General features: G+C 44.5%; 6 protein-coding genes across 6 annotated transcripts; 1 reads left to right on the forward strand and 5 right to left on the reverse strand.

The window, feature by feature from the left end:
• Nucleotides 1-2,091: 2,091 nt before the first annotated feature.
• AOL_s00080g21 (uncharacterized protein) lies at nucleotides 2,092-5,286 on the forward strand (the record flags this gene model as incomplete). Its single annotated transcript, XM_011124396.1, has 2 exons — nucleotides 2,092-2,400; nucleotides 2,770-5,286. The coding sequence occupies 2 exons, from the start codon at nucleotides 2,092-2,094 to the stop codon at nucleotides 5,284-5,286; spliced, it is 2,826 nt and encodes a 941-aa protein (XP_011122698.1).
• A 3,419-nt stretch (nucleotides 5,287-8,705) lies between these two features.
• On the reverse strand, nucleotides 8,706-8,978 carry AOL_s00080g22 (uncharacterized protein; the record flags this gene model as incomplete). The annotated part of the gene is made up of 1 exon (XM_011124397.1): nucleotides 8,706-8,978. One exon carries the CDS (start codon nucleotides 8,976-8,978, stop codon nucleotides 8,706-8,708), a length of 273 nt encoding a protein of 90 aa, XP_011122699.1.
• Nucleotides 8,979-9,014: 36 nt separating this feature from the next.
• Nucleotides 9,015-11,186, reverse strand: AOL_s00080g23 (uncharacterized protein; the record flags this gene model as incomplete). Its single annotated transcript, XM_011124398.1, has 4 exons — nucleotides 9,015-9,989; nucleotides 10,046-10,485; nucleotides 10,557-10,701; nucleotides 10,788-11,186. The coding sequence occupies 4 exons, from the start codon at nucleotides 11,184-11,186 to the stop codon at nucleotides 9,015-9,017; spliced, it is 1,959 nt and encodes a 652-aa protein (XP_011122700.1).
• Nucleotides 11,187-11,918: 732 nt separating this feature from the next.
• Nucleotides 11,919-13,312, reverse strand: AOL_s00080g24 (uncharacterized protein; the record flags this gene model as incomplete). The annotated part of the gene is made up of 6 exons (XM_011124399.1): nucleotides 11,919-12,132; nucleotides 12,205-12,634; nucleotides 12,695-12,755; nucleotides 12,818-12,847; nucleotides 12,919-13,122; nucleotides 13,238-13,312. The coding sequence occupies 6 exons, from the start codon at nucleotides 13,310-13,312 to the stop codon at nucleotides 11,919-11,921; spliced, it is 1,014 nt and encodes a 337-aa protein (XP_011122701.1).
• Nucleotides 13,313-13,562: 250 nt separating this feature from the next.
• Nucleotides 13,563-15,089, reverse strand: AOL_s00080g25 (uncharacterized protein; the record flags this gene model as incomplete). Its single annotated transcript, XM_011124400.1, has 1 exon — nucleotides 13,563-15,089. One exon carries the CDS (start codon nucleotides 15,087-15,089, stop codon nucleotides 13,563-13,565), a length of 1,527 nt encoding a protein of 508 aa, XP_011122702.1.
• A 914-nt stretch (nucleotides 15,090-16,003) lies between these two features.
• Nucleotides 16,004-19,081, reverse strand: AOL_s00080g26 (uncharacterized protein; the record flags this gene model as incomplete). The annotated part of the gene is made up of 9 exons (XM_011124401.1): nucleotides 16,004-16,084; nucleotides 16,178-16,854; nucleotides 16,931-17,169; nucleotides 17,250-17,465; nucleotides 17,551-18,335; nucleotides 18,403-18,780; nucleotides 18,848-18,874; nucleotides 18,937-19,023; nucleotides 19,064-19,081. 9 exons carry the CDS (start codon nucleotides 19,079-19,081, stop codon nucleotides 16,004-16,006), a joined length of 2,508 nt encoding a protein of 835 aa, XP_011122703.1.
• Nucleotides 19,082-19,297: the final 216 nt, after the last annotated feature.

The following is a 19,297-nucleotide window of genomic DNA, read 5'->3' on the forward strand; positions in this document are numbered from 1 at the left end:
TGGTCCGAGGAAGCGACCGTGACAAAGCGATTGGGGTGCTCGTGAAGAGAAAGTCGAAGAAGAGAAAAAGTGTGTCTGAAGTTGATTGCTTGTGCGACACTAAAAATTGACTAATGTCGAGTTCCCTTTCAGCTTTTTTTTTTTTTTTTTTTTTTTCCCTCCGTTTCCTATTTGGGACAGATCGACTTCGTTGCTTTTTTGAGAGACAACACGCGCCAGCACACTCGGAACTAAGAAAGCTGGAACGGGAAAAGTCACGCCTTTGGTCAGGGGCTCTTACATACTTAGACTTAGATACGGGTAGATACCTCATTTCATGTTTTGAAATCCCACAGATGCATTAACGGTCTTCGTAATATGATGTGATATATAATTAATAATTATATTATCTCTTTTCCTGTGGGGGATATTGGATTCGAGATGGAAAAAAACGGTCGGGCTGAGACCCCCCCAAAAGTTGGAAGTATGGACAGGCCTGTAGATAGTTTGGTGTGTACATACATATTTAAGTAAGTACTTACCTACAAGTGTGCATATGCATACATACGACACATACATAACAAGCATACCATCTATACATTTGCATTCTATGGCGGCGCCAAGTCATTTATGCCGCTGGCCGGGTACATTACTTCAGAGGATCCCAGGACCACAGGTGCGTCTGTGGCCTGTTTAAACTCTCGTTAGCCCTTGCTTCTTTCCGCAAATGCAAATGCGGTACGAAAAGAACATCAGTCGACTAATTAATTACCTAGCTGACCTGACACGGGCCTCAAATGAAGAGAGAAATTTTACTCGATCGATCGTTGCGCTGCTGTACCGTCGTATTGCAATCGTAAAGTAGTATTTATTTAGCGGTGGGATGCCCCTTCCCTTGTTTAAAACCTAAATCCCTTCCTTCCGATCCGTTCTCTGCTTTTTTAATTTTATTCCAACATGCCTACTTCGGTATTTAAAATCCTATATGTACTCGACCCGATTCGACTGGACGCCGACGATTAATACTATATTATACATAGTATACTACTGACTTTGCTGACCTACACACACTCTCTCTTATATTATCGTATAGACTGGCTTACTGACCCGCACGGTAATGAGCCACAGGCTAGGTAAGTAAGTACATCTGACCGTCTTCCATGCATTAATATTGCATAAACCGGTCTTTGCGCTTGCTCGCTTGAAGCATCCCAACACAGGAAACCCAGTCAGCCCAGAACAATTAGAAACTCTCGAAAAGTCCGACGCTAAACTCAGGTTGAGAAGTGAACGAACTCGAGGGACTCTATTACGACACCACCACTTAAGCTTAGCTGCTTAATCAACTTACTTACTTATCTAACTGTGTCCTGTCCTGTCCTGTCCCTCTCTAGCTAATATTAATACTGTACTAACCCTGAAACACCGCTAACCTTTTCCCTCTTCCCTTTTTCCGTTCTTTTTCTTCTTTTTTCCAACTTCTCTTTTTGCCTTCTTCTTCTTCCCACCCTTTCGATCTTTCCCCTCTAGTTACTACCTATCCTCTAGTCATCCCTCTCCGTTAACGTTCTTTCTCTCCCTTCCCTGTCCAGCCGTCTAACCTGTTTACCCGCCTTGCACGGAGTATTCTCGTACTGTGTTGGTTGGCATTTCCCCCCCAAAGAGAAAAAAAAAAAAAACTTAAAACTTGTTCTGCCCGCTATTCTGCTTTACTTACCTAAGTACGGAGTATACCTGCTTACTTACATACCTACTTTTTATTTACCCAACTTTAGTCGCTTTTGTTAGCTTTTGCTTTTACTTTTACTTTTACTTTTATCCTGTGCTACTAATTTTACTTATTTACTTTTATCTCGCCCGCCTTGCATTTTAATCTTGCCCTCTTTTCCTCCTCCTCTTTTTCATACCTATTTACTTTCCCTCTGGCTGGATCGAATGCTTGTCTTTTTTAAATTTTTTATTTCTCTTCCAGCAGAACCGACGGACATGCTTAACTAAGTAAAATTGCCTTTGCCACGTTTTTCTCATCTTGTATACCCACGTCCTTCCTGCTTGTAGCCCGATTTTCTATACCTATTTACCCTTTTCCTGACCCGTGATCCCCACATGACCATGCCCACGCCCTCGGAAGCCCGAGTCTTTCTCGGCCCCGGCGGGCGCGATAGCCAACCCCACGACCAAACAGATACCATATCTTTCTATTTCCCATTCGCAGTATCTGATGCGATATCTATTTTTACCAATATTGTTGTTCCGGGCCCAGATCCCTTTTCCGTGAGCGAAGAGAGCCGGCGGGAAGTCTTCTGGCCACTTATCAAGAGAATTACGAATTATCCCAAAGCGGTAGAACCGGTTTTGGCTAATGGGAGTATGGAAATTGGAGATCAGGTGGAGGCTTTGATGGAAAGTCTTGACAATGCTGTAAGTTCATCTTTTTCATATCTATATTGTCATTCTTAGTTATCTTCATATCATATCATGATCTTATCTCTCCTTTCCTTGCATCTGCAAATGAACCTTATCTTCCATGCATAAGCCAACTTTATGCAATTGCAGTTGCATTCGCATCCATTTCAAACCCATCTTTTTGTGCAAAATAACAAGAAAAGAAAAGAAGGAAAGGAAGAAGTAAATTCCAACAATTGTCCATTCCACGTGATCATACCTTTTTTAATATTGTATTGCATCCAATTCCAAGCCTATTAATCGGCCCTTGCATGCATCGGATACTTCCTTAATTAATACTGTCATGATACTGATACTTTGTAATCCTTCCGCCGATAACTACAGTTTAACAGCGGTGTGAAAAACGTCTACATCAACTGCGCTGGCACTCTCGTCGGTGTCTCCCCCAGTCTTATGCATCAATTTCTGGAACTTTCAGAGAAAGTGTTCCATTTGTGGAAGAACCGAAACGACGCCGCACGACCTGACGAACCCAGTGGCCAAGGGGACATAAATATGCCCCCTGCCCCCTCCTTAGCAACAGCAGCTCATACTCGGCCTGAAAAAGCTTCTTCCTCCACTCCTGCTCCTTTGCTCTCTCATCTACCCCCCAGGGCCCGTTCATCACTTTTAGAACAAAAGCCTCACTTCCATTCATCGTCAACCGCGGAGCTAGACAGCCGCCCCATTCATTCAGCTGCTGCTCCTTTAGGTATGGCTTCTTCTTCTAACAATCCCAATGGGGGTCAGGAGACTCATGAGTTCATCTCTCCATTCGTTGGAGCTGGAGCTGGAACTGGAGCTGGAGGGGATCCGGAGACACCAGCTGCCCGTCAAGCTCGTATCGACGAGCATACACTTCAGCAACAGTTATTAGCGTCTCACGCTCAGACACTTGCTGCACAGTCCCAGCAATCTCAGCAACAGCTCGGACAGGCTGATCCTGCATACCAGTCAGCTACCTCTCAATGGCTTTCTAGTGGTGCCGGGAAGGTCCCTATTTCTGAAATCTGGCGAGCGACCATTTACAGGTTGTACAACGAGCAGAATGAATCACTGACCAAGTATCGACGTCCGAACTGGTTGTTTCATCTCGAGTCCCACCAGGTTCGAACCATCGAGGACCTTGGTGGCTGGCGAGAAGACGACGAGTCTACTCGCCAATTAGCGAACAACCTCATCACAAAGCTTCAGGAGACTGGCTACGGTACCAAGGGCCTCCAGAGTCGATTGAAGGCCATCACTACTGCTGATGTCAGAGATGCCATTCTCAATGTCGAAAGAGGCGGGCTTGAAAAGTACAAGCCCGGCCCTACCCTTGGCAAGAGAGTCACTCCCATCAAGTGGTCGCATGTCAATCCGTCTGACATCCCAGGCCAGAATATTATAATGATGGAAACCGATTCCCCGACGAACACCCCTGGCCCCCAGCAGCCAGTTGGGAATACCCCAGAACTCTCTGGCACAACTAACGAAACTGAAAACACCCTGAAGCGCAGTACAGACAGCTCTGCCCATCCAATTCGCATCAAGAGAAAGCGTACCTCTTCACCCAATCGTGAGAGCCTCACACTCGTCATGCCACCTGATATCGCAGATGAGAAGGAAGGAAACCAAAGTGCTCGCAAGGGAGCACCCACTGCACCTACTCCTGCTCCAGTCGCTCCCATGATGAGACCTGATGCTACGCCACAGACCGGATTTACACCGATTAATATCAATAGATCTATTGTTCCGGCGGTCAGCTCGGTTTCGACTCCAGCACCTATTGCACCGGCTCCAATAGCCCCTGCTCCACTCGCTCCGGTGACTGCAGTTATGGCGACGCCAACTCCAGTTCCAGTTCATCATCACATGAACACTACCGCCACTCCACCTAACCTCGCTACCCCTTCTTCAGCGACCAGGATGATGGACATCAGGGCATTTGCTGAGACCCCTCAAAGGCCCGCAACACCCTCCTCGACGATTGACTTGGAATCCGAGCAGGATGATGATGACTATGACGCTAGTATGATGGATGAACTTGTCTATAAACGTTTGCAGTACCTCAAGAGCGGCTTGGAATCACTTCGACAAGAATTCGCTGAATCCAAGCAGTCCCAAGCCGACAACGCTTCGATCATTGAGAAGGCTGCTAAGGAAGTCTTCGATGGTTTTACAAGAGACTTTCATGAGGACTACCGCAGGGTTAGGAACTTGTCTAAAGAAAACAAGGAGCGTTTCGACAAGTTCGAGGCTAAATTAGGGTCCATTGGAAATGTCGGTAACACCAAGGAAGACTGGGGAAAACTTGAGGCAAAACTTACCGAAGATGTCAAAAACTTGGTGGTCAACAAAATAACAGAACACGATAACCAGCTGGGTAAGCGCATTGATGCCCAACGACTCGAATTTATCAGTGAGCAAGAAAAGCGTTCCAATGAAGAAGCCGAGTTTGAACAACGCTTCGCTAAGTTGGAAGATAAGCTCTCCACGCTCGACAGCGACGTGAATACTCGTTTTCAAATGCTTGAGAACCCGGTTCCCGCTCCAGTCATCACCTCATCTACCCGTCGTGCAACTCGTAACTCCGTTTCAGCGCCCGCACCGCCTGTTGCTGCTCTCACGACAGAGACCAGGCTTCGCCTCGATAAGATCGAAGCGCGCCTTGAGAAGCTAGAAACACAACAACGCAAGGCCAGCAACAACAATGCTGCCAGCAACCCTGCTGACTTGGAAAGAATAGCAGCTCTTGAAGACAAGCACAAGGCTCTGGAAGGTAATCTAAACCAGGTCATGGAGGCTGTGAGCGGCTTACTCATCCAGGTCATGAAGGAGAAGCGTGGCAGTGTTAGCGTCTTTGATGACAAAAAAAACTGAAAACCCATATAGGTATATTATATATTCCATTCTCCCATATATCGTGCCAAGGAGGGAGCACGGAAATCATCATCACAGAACCCGCAAACCCAAACTTATCAGACGGAAATATGGAGGCCTCCCTTTATCTTCTCTATTATCGTTTGTAAATCCTATTGTTTCGCAACCGTTTTCATTTCTTTCGGTGGAATTTTAATTCTGGAGTTTCTGGTGTTTTATCTTCGGACCTTCGAACTTTGCTCTCTTTGTTTCTGACTACAACATGCAACATACATGTATTGCTTTCCCTTTAGCCTGCCTGTTCGTATTTAAAATTGTTTTATTCTTCTTTCCTTTTGCTTTCCTTGGTCTATTTTGACAAAGGATCTCTTTCCTTCTACCGTAAACCTTTTATTTGTCCTCGCCCTTCAAAACATCGCAGTTCTCTTCCGCTCCTGTCCATCCTTCTTCGTCCTCTAAAACTCATTTTCGTTCTCCTGTGTTGTGCGAGAAGGACTGTTAATATATATATATTAGGACTTCTTAATCAACTTCTCTTTCCTTTTCAAATGTTTATCATGCTTGTAATTCGAACAAGGAGACATGAGCGAATAGTATTAAAGCTAGTTTCCCCCCTTTTTTTTTTCCATTCACCTTCATCTAACTCTTTTTTTTGTTCCTCTTTTTTCCATTTTTTAATACAGAATTATTATATCAGCCAAGTCACCCCCCGTAATTAAGAAAAGTCAGATCGAGCTAGGTAGAAACTCCGTCAAGAACCGGGTCGAGGTGGTTTCCACCCCCCCTGTTGGACTTTTGGTCTACATCATCCCGCAACGATGTAAATACGATGTGGGGTACATGCAATATGGATATTAAGTTTTTTTTCCCCATATATATAGCTAGCTGATACCATTGTCGATACGGGTAAGGCTAGCCGGAGTTATATAAGTATCTATACTTTTAGACTAGCTATAAGCTAAGGAAGTACATTTCATCGTAAGTACCTACCTACGCTAAGCCTTATAAGCTAGGTTACGCTATGGGTGGGTGGGTGGGTGGGTGTATAAACCCCACTATAGTATACTGTACGTCAGAGGTCTGGATCGGAACTGACTAATTTGTGAGAAATGTACTTATGTAGCGATAGGATTTTGAGATTACGATGTATAAGTTACTAGTTTGTATATTACTTAGCTATAGCTAGCTAGCGTAAGGATCATTTCGTAAGAACCGGGTATTTTCCCCCACCACATGCACACCTTGAACTTTTTTTGGTGATCCGATCCGATGGGTATCCTAAAAAGGCGGTGTATTGTATCGTGACTTTGGAGTATTTGTAGAACTAGCTAAGGTTAATTGTATTATTCAGAGACATGATGGAACAATCGAAACAGCCTTTATTTGCGGGTTGATACATATATTACTATTGAATTTCTCGGTGCATGTCCATTTCTATAAAATAAGCCCGTAACCCATAGTACTAATTTATTCTATGCTCTCCCGGGAGATATTAAGGCTCACTAATTAATAAAAGCGGTAGCCTGAGAATTGCAAGCTCTTAAGTGAAAACGTAGTGCTAACCGCTCTATTCACCAAATTAATTGTCGACTTACCGCCAACTATAACTTGTTTAGGCATATGTCCCTATATTATCTATCACCCGCTTTATCTACCTAAATAAATTAATTATATACTTAACCCGGCCTAGTAATATCAGCAACTACAAAGAACACCCCAGGCCGCTTTCCATCAGATTCTAAATATACCCTCTTTTCCCTTTTTATACTTTTTTTTTTTTGCCCATGATCTCACGAAATCCGTAGCCTAGCTAGATAACACCCCAACTTAACCTACTGCCTATTCCAATGTACAAATGCCTTACAACAGATACTTCAGATACAGTCGTACAACCCCCTCCCGTCCCGACTAGTCCCCTAGCTAGCTACCTAGTACTAGACGCCCCATGCCCGTGCCATATATATATGTGTATTCTCCAAGGCAGAGGGTGAGCGTCCCCCAGACTAGATATGTATTAATATTCTATTCTATTCTAGTACATTTCGGCCCAGGTTATAAGTTACACAAATACACACTACAAAGGCATAGTACTGATGCGAACCAATTAAAATTAATTTACCGTTACTCCCAAATCACTCAGCTAGGTACATACCTCCTACTAGGTCAGTACTTAAGTTACTAGGTGTACGTATATACCGGCTTGCTATGTTCCCCCCGACTAGTTGATAGTTGACTAATAAACCTCACTACTACCTAGGCATATGCATATATAACAACGTTCAACAAAATTAATCTAACTAGTTCTATCGTACACAGTTTAAACCCCCCTTTCATCACGATCCATATCCTTTTTTTGATAATAATATATTTCTAACTACCTATAGCTAAGGGCCAAGTAAATTGCAGTGTATACGCATGCCTACGTACGCACCTGGTATATCATATCATATGAATTGATGTTAATTAACACTCTCCTCGCTAACACAAGCCGGAGTATAAAGTATTACAGGAGCTGAATCGAAAGTAACCACCCCTGCAGAACGGGGGGAAGAAAAAGTTTATTTGTGATACATAAAATCTTTATCTCATTCCCAAACCCTGTGAGGGAGAGAGAGGGGGTACATTCTGCAACTGCATATTGCCATGATAATATATCAATACCACCCTCGAATCGATCAACCCAATCGATCATGATCAACCACAATTAAATCGAGTAAACATAAGCATATATACCTAACTCCACAACCAGTATCTAGTACCTGTATACCAGTGAATACCATATACCCACCGCCTTCACATACCTTCACATACACACATACAAACCCTCACATCACCTCACGATCCAAATATTAGTACCACCCCTGGCCTACCATCCTAACTTAAAAAACCAAACTACCAGAGTATATTATTAAACCTTTTTTTTTTTTTTTCGAATTGCATTTTATGCTTATTGCATATAATCCACAGCATATATTATTACGCCATGAGAGAACGAACGAAGTATTTAAATTACATTTTTTTTCTTTTATTAAAAAAAAAAAGGAGAGAAAACGAAATAAAAAAGAATAGATGAGGATGATGGAGGAGGGAGAAGGGAGGAGGGGAGGAACTTTAAGCTTAAGGATCATACACACCGATAACGCCGTTTCCTGGTCGTCGCCGATAGTTAATTGTAAAAAAAAAAGACGAAGCATAAAACCTTAGAATGAAGCTAGGCAAAAAGCGAATGATAAAAACAACTAATAATAATAAAAAAAAGGAAAAAAAGTGATAATGAGCAGGAGTGAGGAAGGAGCGCCATGAATTAAACTGGAGTATATGAATACATCGTTTAATCCGGTATGCAGTTATAAGAAGAGAAAAGGGGAGAAGGGGGAATAAAAAAAAACTATAGAATAAATGCAGGGGAAGAAAAATGATCAACGCGGTCGCCGTGTAGAAAAGACACCTCTTTTCAGTATCAGATCTAACTGACCGGGGAGTCCAAGTTCATCCTCATCGCTTTCACTTCCATATCCGTTTAAAAAATTCGGATCAGGAATGGTAGCATCCGAATCAAAATCCGAATCAAAATGTATCTCCTCAATCGTCTCATCCGGATCGACTACGGCTCCAGAGTCGCTAGCCGCATCATCAAGATGATCCATCCGTTCGCGTCTTTTCGTAAACCAGTTATCGACCCAACCTGCCATTTCAAATTCTACCTTGATTCGATGAGATTCCGACAGCTAGTCGTCTTCCATGCTCTCACCGGTAGCTTCCTTCGCCTCCAGTCCTCTCATGATATCCTCGTCGAATATCGTTTTGTCGGGAATCCGGGTTACATCTTTATCAAATACGGGTCCAACGGTATCCTTCCACTTCCTTCGTCTTTCCATCAATGTCTTCGCCATATCTCCGATGCCAGGACGTGCCGTTTGTGCCGCGTTGGCGTTATGATGCGCAAACGGCTTCTTCTTTTTAGCCTTCATCCCTCGAGTTCGTTTCAAATACGCCTGATCAACTTGCTTATCCAGGTCATCGAGGATAGTCGCGTATTCCTGATAAGCAAGTTGCTCCCCAAGTAGCTCAGCAAGTCGCGTTTTACGAGCTCCGTTTCGAATCGAAACAGTTCGCAACTCAGTTTGTAGCTCTCGAAGACGTGCTGAAACTTCATCGTCCTGTTTATCAGCAAAATGAAAGGTATCAGACGGGCCAACCATTCCCATATAAATCATCTCTTGCCTGATACGTTCTTCTAGAGATGAGAATTCGGGTCTGTTGACGGATATCTTCCAGTCTTTGGATGAGACAATACCCTCAGGAAGATTGAGCGACGTAGCGGCGACAGGGCGTAGAGTTGCACCTCTAGGCTCATCTCCACCAGCGCCATTCGTCATACCGTTTATTCCTGAAGTAGACTCCGCGTTCTCCATGATCACATCTAGCCCACCGGCAGCTCCGTTGGTGAGGCCTACGCCGCTTGCTACCGTAGGCTCGTCAATATCCTCTACAACAAGACCTGACATAACTCGAGAAAGCAACGGGCCGAGAGAAATAGTATTCTTTGCTAGAATTTCATCTCGAAGATCATCGGGCTTGCCGAGAGCGACGTGTTCTTGACCTGTCGAGGTAGGTTCGTATGGTGACCCGTCTTCCTCGGACCACACATCCTTATATGGTCGTCCGAGGGCCGGAATAAGATACGGTCCGATTCTATCACCCTAAAATCCACGTCAGCAATGCATCATAGGAGTTTGGCAGTCAACCAGGAACGTACTCTCTCCCTCAGAAATGCCAAATCCTCCTCCGTATAGAGCCTAAAATAAGGCTCAATATACGAAGAAAATGTATTCATAGCAATTTGTGAATTCGGCTTGGCTCTACTAAAGTCTTCATCCGGAGGGTCTCCGGGTATCAAGTCCGAAATATCTATCATAGGATACTGGGCGACGGAGAATATCTTTCGTTTTTCGTCAACAGTCGTGTCCGGGTAAACGGTTCCAATTTCGTAGTCAGCGGGGTCGTTGGATAGTTCCTCTGCAATTAGAAGGGTGGCCATAGGAGGAGGTTGCTCATCGTCTTCGGATCCTGGTTGATCATCCTCAGCAGCTTCCCTCTTAGGTGATTTTGCTGGTTGTTCATCCATTTCGTCGACTTCAAGCGAGGCGGATGCTTTCCGTTTCTTAGTGTTCGTAGCCCGGCCTTCGTCTGCTTCTTCTGTTGATGGATTCGATTTAGTAATTGGGTTCTTTTTTTGAAGGTGAGGTTGTTGTGGGAGGGACACAAACCCTTAATATGTGCAGTAGAAGGGTTCTGCGACGTTGTACTATGAGCGCCCAATGCATGAGGACGGTGATTGTTACCTTCCGAGCTCATAGCTCTATCCTTCTTCTTCTTTTTATCTTCCTTCTCAGACTTAATGCCCTCATTCTTCTAACAAGCAACCAGCCATCAGCACATCACCCTTTCACGGACGCACACACACACGCGCGCGCGCATAAATGATAATATTCCCATACCTTCTCCTCTTCTTCCTTTGTAATTTTCTCCAACTTCAACTCTATCTTAACAATCTTCCTATCCACAGTCGATTTCCTTTTATCCGCCTGCTCTCTCAAATCCGTCAAATCCTTCAGGAGCTGGTCCAAAGATGATATCGCCGGTACGAACTGCGACGGTTGCGCACTACTCGTATACGAATCCGCAGAGACTAAGAACTGCTGGAAGACATTCGCATAGGTCGCCGGTTCGGCATCCTCTCGTCTATCGGCGGCGAGCTGTTGCTCGGACACGGAGGAACTGTGGTCGTTCATGGAGGCTGGAGTCGTGTTACGGCTGCGGCTACGACCGCGATTAGAGGTACTTGAGCTGCCGCCGCCTCGGGATTTGCCTTTGCCCTTGCCGGCCTGGGGTGGCATGGCAGGCCACTTCTTGAGCGCGTGCTCGTGCCCGAGGTATAAGAATACGGGATAAGGGGAAAGGAAGGGCCAAGGGCCAAAGACAAGGAATGCGGCAGTTTTTTTTTTTGTTTCCTTTGGGTCGAACGGGAAGTTATTACCGGCGCGACTGGGTAAAGCGCGACGACGGCGGGATGTTGGATCTTGCCAGGAAGGTATAGTTGCCGAGAGCAGGCCCTCTATTGGAATGGGGCAGTCTGCAGGAGAGAGAGAGAGAGCTATGTCGCCGTACAAACCGGGTCAAAAGAAGGCGCTACTGCGGCCAAAACGGGTATATACAGCTTGTATAAGCTCAGCCGACGTTGAAGCTTGGTGATTCCGGTGGTTTCGGTGCAGTTCTCGGCGATGATGGTGTCGGCGGATGGTGTTATTTGGTGTTTTGCGGAGGAGCAACGACATCAACACGCTGAGCGGCTGGCCTGGGTCGCGGATACGTCAGGCCTGGCAACACATCAACACATCAAACTCGCATCATCTGGCTTACATAAGCTTCAATCTGGTATAACTGTCTTAGTTTAAGTAGTACATACATACTATGTAGTACTCATGCATAAAGACTGGGATAAGAATGAGAATAAGAACAAGAAGAACAAGCAAGTAAGCTTAAGAGGCATTTTATATCTCATAACTAGCCATCTAATAAAAGTACATCTGTGTTCTAGTTTTCGAAAGAAAAAAAGGTATATTTCTTATCTAAAACTTATAAACCTGCTCGGGGGTGTATCCCAACTCCTTCAGAATACCAACCAGCTCTCCCTGATCCTTAGGACTCTTCTTATTACCACTGATAACATTCATCAAGCCGGGAGGTCCGCAAACGAAGACCTTGATGTTATCCTCTTTAGGTTCTGGAAGAACCTGCTTGAGCAGTTCCTTAGTGATGAATCCCTTATTTCCAACGAATTCCCTAAAACATTAATTAGTCTCCACTCGCGTTTCTTCCAATTAAAAAAAATACTACGTAAAAAATAAAACTTACTTCGGTGGCTTATCCAGCGTATAAAACGCCCTAAACCTCTGCGGATACTCATTCTCCAACTTCGCCAACTCCTGCCTCAACAAAATATCCTCCTCGGCAATATTTCCAAACACCAATGTGATCTTGGTCTTATCCTCCTTATTCTTGAAGATGGCACGGATAAGCTGCCACATGGGGGTGATACCGGTACCACCGGCGATCAAAGCGATGTGGTTGTGCTTGTTGGCTTCCCATGGATACTTTGGAATAGGTCCCTTGAACAACAGACGTTGTTCGGGAGCCATCTCGTGCAGGTGGGTGGACATGGGACCCTTCTCGTACTGTTTGACGAGGAGGGTCATGTAGCCTCTAGCATCATCGTCGGAGATGGGGGTGTAGGGACGGATGACTGGTTTTCCGCCCTCAGGAGTGAATTTTGTCAAGATGGCAGCTATGCAGTAAACGGTTAGCATAGCCCGATAATTTGTTAGAATGGGGTGCGAAGGCGTACAGGCAGTCTTGAGACCGCTGGTATGGTCTTCCGATGGCAGTTCGAAGATGAACTTCTTAGTCTATTTTACTCAATCAGCATTGATCCATCAATATGCATAAAAGATGCCAGGGGTGAACATACATTGTGATTATAAGGCTCAACTTTGATCAACTATTCCACCACCACCACCATCAGCTCTACCCCAAAACCCTCCCTCCGTATCGAAATTATGAAACCCCTACCTTCAAATCAACCCAATCCTCCCCGGTCAAGGTCGGGATAGCCGGCTTAACCGGTTCGATCAAGAAACTCGGCTGTCCCTTAATCCAATACAATCCAAAGGCAGCGGCAACGGCACCACCAGCTACATAAACAAAGTTCCTTGGTTGCAAGAATTGGGTCCCCTTCTGTGGTTTCCCAGCCTCGGATGCAAACCTACGGGTGCTCTATACCACCCCAAAAAAGAAAACCACAAAAAAAAAAATGACGTCAGCCCGATTCTTAGCCAATGGATGGAGGGGCATATATATATATATATGCAATTGGAGGGGTTAAATATACCTGTCGAGAGGCAGCAGGGACGAAAGAGCAGAAGGAGCTACGCGTAGCAGTGGCGAATGCTGAACGGGCGAACATTTTGGCGGTGGATCGAGAAGGACAATTGGCTTTGTCTTTGGAATTTGGATTTGAAATGAAAAGCAAAAGAAATGTTCGGGCGACTGGGATAAAAACTCGGCCAAGGCGTTGCTTGTATCACGTAACTCGGCAACGCACAAAATACAACAATCTCTCAACTTCAATTTGAATATATATCTCGAACTTCAACTTAAACTTCTATAACTCCTATAAAATACACCATTCAAATGAATATAAATTAACAACTATCTCACAGAATAAAAGCATCACAGTCGATTCCAAAAGCTGTGATCTTGTAAGTATCAATAGAAACACTCACTCCACCAATATCCACCCCGTCCGGCCCCGCAATGAACTTCACCTCACTAACACCCTTCTCACCAGTACCAACCTCCAAATCCCCTTCACCACCATCCACAACCACAGTCGTAATACTCTTAATCCCAAATTCCCCAAAACAAACCTTAAGCACCATAACCCCCCCAGGAACCTTACTAAACAATTCACAATAAACCTCATCCTCCAAATTAACAATCCCAATCCCCTCTCCTCCCGGCAAAAACCTCATCCCACTCACAAACCTCATCTTTCCAGACCCAGTATAAGACACCATAACCCCCTTAGCCTTCAACCCCTCAAGTTTCAAATACTTATCCACCTCACCCCTCCCCTTCGGAAGAACCACAACCTTAAACCCCCGTTTATCCAAAAGATCCTCTCCCTCTTCCCCCTCAACCCTCCCCTTATCAACATCAACAATAACATCCAAAACCCCCTCACAAACCCTAAAAACCCTCTTCAAATTCACCAAAGACCCGACCCCTTTCTCATCCATCCCAATCCTCAACCTAACATTCAAAAACCTTTCAAACCACGACATATCCTCCCTACCAGCCCAATACCCTTCCTCATCAGCCCATCCAACCTCCCCTCTAACTCTAAACTCCCTCTTCCAAACCCCCTCTGGAACTCTAACCCTTCTTTTTATTTTCCCTCCTTCCCCTCCCCCTTCCACCATTCCAAATTTAATAACCCCATCACCCCCTAAAAACTCCAAAACCCTCCACAAAATCTCAACAGGTAACCCATCGATCGCGGGTACATAATACCCATCCTCCCTAACCGCCTCACCAACATAATCCATCCCATTCCTTCCAAGTTCTCCTTTTAAAGCCCCAACAGCATCGATTTTATTCTCCAAACCTTTATTAGTACTATCAGTATCAACACCACCACCCCCCACAACCAATTCCGGTTTCCCAACATTAACAAACCCCCCAAACGGTCTCTGTTCAAACTTCTTATGAACCTCCAAAGACCTCATACCCCCAGCAGCCTCACCATCTCCATAAACCTTCAACCGTCTCCAATACCTTTCAATCTCAACATCATCCCCAAACCCATGCGCAAATCCAAGTCTATACCCCCCTCCTCCTTCATCCAAAACCTTCCCACCATCCAACACCCCCACTAAAATCTCCAAATACCGTTCATTAATCTCAACACCATCCCTCTGTATTCCAAAAACCCTCATCGCAACAGTTTTAAACACATCCCAGCATTTCTCATGTAAAGCATAACATTTTCCATCGTAGATTTCTAATTCTTGACCAGATTGTATCGGACATACTTTTGCACCGGAACGGACGAACTCCTCGCTATCGCAGTCGTAAACTTCTGGTTCGACGATGTTGGTTTTGGGAGGGGTGTTGATTAGGTATCCCATGTCGAGGTAGATGTATGGTGGAGGATGTTTGTTATCGATTGTTACTATCATATTAAAAAAATATTAAATTAACATCCCATTACACATATGAATATAATTTCAGTATAAATAGGAGATGAATATATAAATAAAATAAATAAACTTACAAAAATACGCCTCAGCCATCCACCCCCTCGCCATCCCAACAGCCCACCCCATCCCTGTTTCCGCAAACACAATCCTCGCTCCACATATCACACACGGAACTAACGCAGAATGAGACCCATTCATTATCGTCTCAACTACCCGGCGGTCAAGAAACTATGATAGTAGTTTCAAGAATTAATTCTGTTGCTTGCTCCGCTACTATCTAATTCTGCAATTCTGTTCGACGTTGGGTCGCAATTATTAACAAACCCCCAGTCGGAATCGATTAAATATATATATATATAACCCCTCCAGCCGGGTGCCTCGAGTAGACCTGTGACAAATAGGAACGGGTTCGGATTTTAATCGATATTTGCGAATTCTATGTCGGAAGAAAGGATCTGGCATGCATATGATATGATTTTGAGGCATACTCATGGATACGAGACTAACTCACGCTTATGCTTAACTACCGAACAAATACAACCTAACCAACACGTCGCTTATAATTATCCAGAACATGACATGCCGTATTCACCACCCGAGCCCTAGATAGCTAACCTACTTAAATACCTTCTTCGATATATCCACCAAAACTCGACATTCAAACAGCATCGAAATCAATGTCTTCACGATGTATGTAAGGGTGCAATAAGTTAATTCGAATTAATATTTCATGCATTTCAAAAATACCAATACATGTAAACCAATTAACCAACTAGCTAATACAAATCACAACCTTCAATCCTAAAACCATAACCTTGTATTGTATAAACATTAAAATCTTAAAAAAAAAAAATAATCACCAAATCATTCCCTCTGTTACGTATCCATCACCCTCAAAACAAGAAATACCCCTGCGTCAACGGCAACTCCGCCGACGGTTCAGCCGTACACTTCACTCCATCCGCCTCCACAACCTATCCATCCCAAATTCCAATCAGTATAAACCCCTTCACCACCAAAAATCCAAAAAAAAAAAAAAAAAAGAGGAAGAAATAAAAAAAACTCACATAACTCTCCGGATCAACCCTCATCTTCGGCATCGAATCATTAAACCTCATATCCCCCTTCCCAATGCCCCTACAAACCTTCACCCCTTCAACCCTACTCTTCAATCCATAACCCTCCACACTTCCATTCTCCAAACTCCTCTGACTCACCCAAATAATTTTCTTAGCAGGAACTCTACTCCCAAACATCTCCCTCCCATAAAACGGCTGAACGGACGGAATACTAGCATTCGCATCCCCCATCTGAGCGTACGCAATAAACCCACTTTTAACCACCAACTCCGGTTTCGCTCCAAAATTCCCAGGGGTCCATAATACCAAATCCGCTAATTTTCCAACTTCTATAGATCCTATCAAATGTGACATTCCATGCGCTATAGCTGGGTTGATGGTATATTTGGATATATATCTTTTAACTCTAAAGTTATCGGCTCCGGAACCAGAATCTTCGGATAGATAGCCGCGTTGGAGTTTATTTTTAGATGCGGTTTTCCAGGTTCGAAGGATTACTTCTCCGCATCGTCCCATGGCTTGGGAGTCTGATGACATCATTGAGATTGCTCCTGTGTCGTGGAGGACGTCTTCGGCTGCTATTGTTTCCGCGCGGATACGAGATTCGGCGAAGGCTACGTCTTCTGGGATGTTTTTGGAGAGATGGTGGCAGACCATTAACATATCTATATTCCATCAAAAAGAAAGTGATTAGTAAACTTGACATCTAGGTAGAGATTAGTAGAAAGGAGGGATACGGACCGAGATGCTCATCTAACGTATTCTTTGTAAAAGGTCGTGTGGGGTTAGTACTCGACGGCAGAACATTTGGATGTTCAACCACAGAAATAATATCCGGTGCATGACCACCGCCTGCACCTTCGGTGTGATAGGTATGTATGGTCCTCCCCTTGAAAGCTTCAATAGTAGACTCCACAAATCCAGATTCATTGAGCGTATCGGTATGAATCAAGCACTGGATATCATACTCATCACAGACCCTACATAAAAACAAAAATAAAAAATATTAAAATCAGCATTCCAAAAAAAATAGACACCAAGAAAGAAAGAGGATACGTACGAAAGACAAGTATCGATAGCCGCAGGAGTAGTCCCCCAATCCTCATGCAACTTCAACCCAATAACTCCAGCTTCGCATTGATCCCTCAGACCCTTAGGATCACTATCGTTACCTTTACCCGTAACACCAACATTGATAGGATATGTATCCAACGCTTGAAGCATATCCCTAATATACGTCTTACTCGGCGTACAAGTCGTAGCATTCGTCCCAGTACTTCCCCCCATCAAAACCCCGTCAGCCAACTCCACCAACTACATAAAAAATTAGATATATATAAAGAAAGATGAAAGGAACATACCTCGGCCCCGTCCCCCCACCAATATAAGTCGTAATCCCCGCCGCCAAACTCTCCGTAATCTGCTGCGGACAAATAAAATGAATATGCGAATCCACCCCTCCGGCAGTGACAATCCTCCCTTCCCCCGCAATAACATCCGTATTACTCCCCACCACCAACCCAGCATCAACCCCATCCATAACATCCGGATTCCCCGCCTTCCCAACCCCGACAATAACCCCATCTTTCACCCCAATATCAGCTTTATATATCCCAGTACTATCAACGACCAATGCATTCGTCACCACCAAATCAAGACATTCATCATCCCCACGTCCGCTGGCCTGTCCCATCCCTTCTCTAAGTGTCTTCCCACCACCGAATTTACATTCATCGCCGTAAACCGTATAATCCTTCTCGACTTTAACCCACAACTCCGTATCCCCCAATCTGACCAAATCACCAGTAGTAGGTCCGAACATCGCCGCGTAAGCTTCTCTTTCCATACTAGCGGTTGAGATATTACTAATATCCAAAACTGGGGATTCGACATGTTGGAACCCTCCTTTTGATAGTCTTTCGAGAATGGTTTCTGGTGTTAGGGTTCCTACTTTTCCGGAGGCGATGTTGTTCCCGCCGCGGATTATTTGGTTACCGCTGATTTCTACTAGGGTTACGGTTTTGGTGTCGCCTGGTTCGAAACGGACGGCTGTTCCGGCGGGGATGTCTAGACGGAAACCGTAGGTTTGGAGACGGTCGAAGGAGAGTTGTGGGTTGGTTTCTATGAAGTGGTAGTGGGATCCGATCTAAATACCATCATCAGCCATCTATAAAATATTTTAGAAAATAAAGAAAGAAGAGAATAAAACAAACCTGCACCGGCCTATCCCCCTTATTAGTAACCCTAACCCCCACCCTCTTCCTCCCCTCATTCAACTTCACAACCCCTCTAACAGCCACCACAGCCCCCGGTTGTCTCTCATACTCATAAACCTCTTCTTCAACCACAGGTCCAAAAACAGAATCATCCGGCACGGGCAAAAAGCTTCCATACAACGCCATTTTCAAATCCCCTTCCTCGGAAGAAATGGGGTGATGAACGGTAACCAAATAAGTACCATCTTTAAACGTTCCTTCCACTTGGATCTCGTGAAGGGATGAGACGACGGATGGGAGGACGTGGCGACGGCCTAGCATCTTTTTGCCGAGGTCCATTAGGTCGGCGACGCTGTGGTTGCCGTCGCGGATTAACTAGTAATTATCAATTTTATTTAGTTTCCTCTGCTGTTTTATATAGATATGAATAGTGTAAACGTACCTCATGCAGATTATTCGCAATCAACCCCTACATCACACGACCATCAATAAAAAAAGATGAAAACCCGCAGTATAGAAAGAAGGACATACCAATGCCTCGACCTGATTAAGCTTAACCCCCCTCGCCAGCCTTCGCTGAGCGAGCTGCCCAACCTGGGCTATAAGGAGCTTATCGATCTGTTCATCATTAAAACTCCAATTAGCATATCCATCATACCTTCTCCCAGAATACCATCAAGAATATATAAATATAAAAACTCGATAACCGCGTTGATTCCAAAAATACCACATGTACCCGTGGTAAATAAAACAAAGGGAATACAAGCTTTAAGCCAAGTAAATCCATCCCACAAACCAAAAATACAAAAAAAAAGAAAGAACAGACTAAACCAGCAGGTGTCAAAAAAAAACGGGATGAGAAAAATACCTCTCGCGGACTCAAATGCATCGT

The sequence above is a fragment of the Orbilia oligospora genome, assembly GCF_000225545.1.
Source record: "Orbilia oligospora ATCC 24927 unplaced genomic scaffold scaffold00080, whole genome shotgun sequence".
Lineage (NCBI taxonomy): Eukaryota > Fungi > Ascomycota > Orbiliomycetes > Orbiliales > Orbiliaceae > Orbilia > Orbilia oligospora.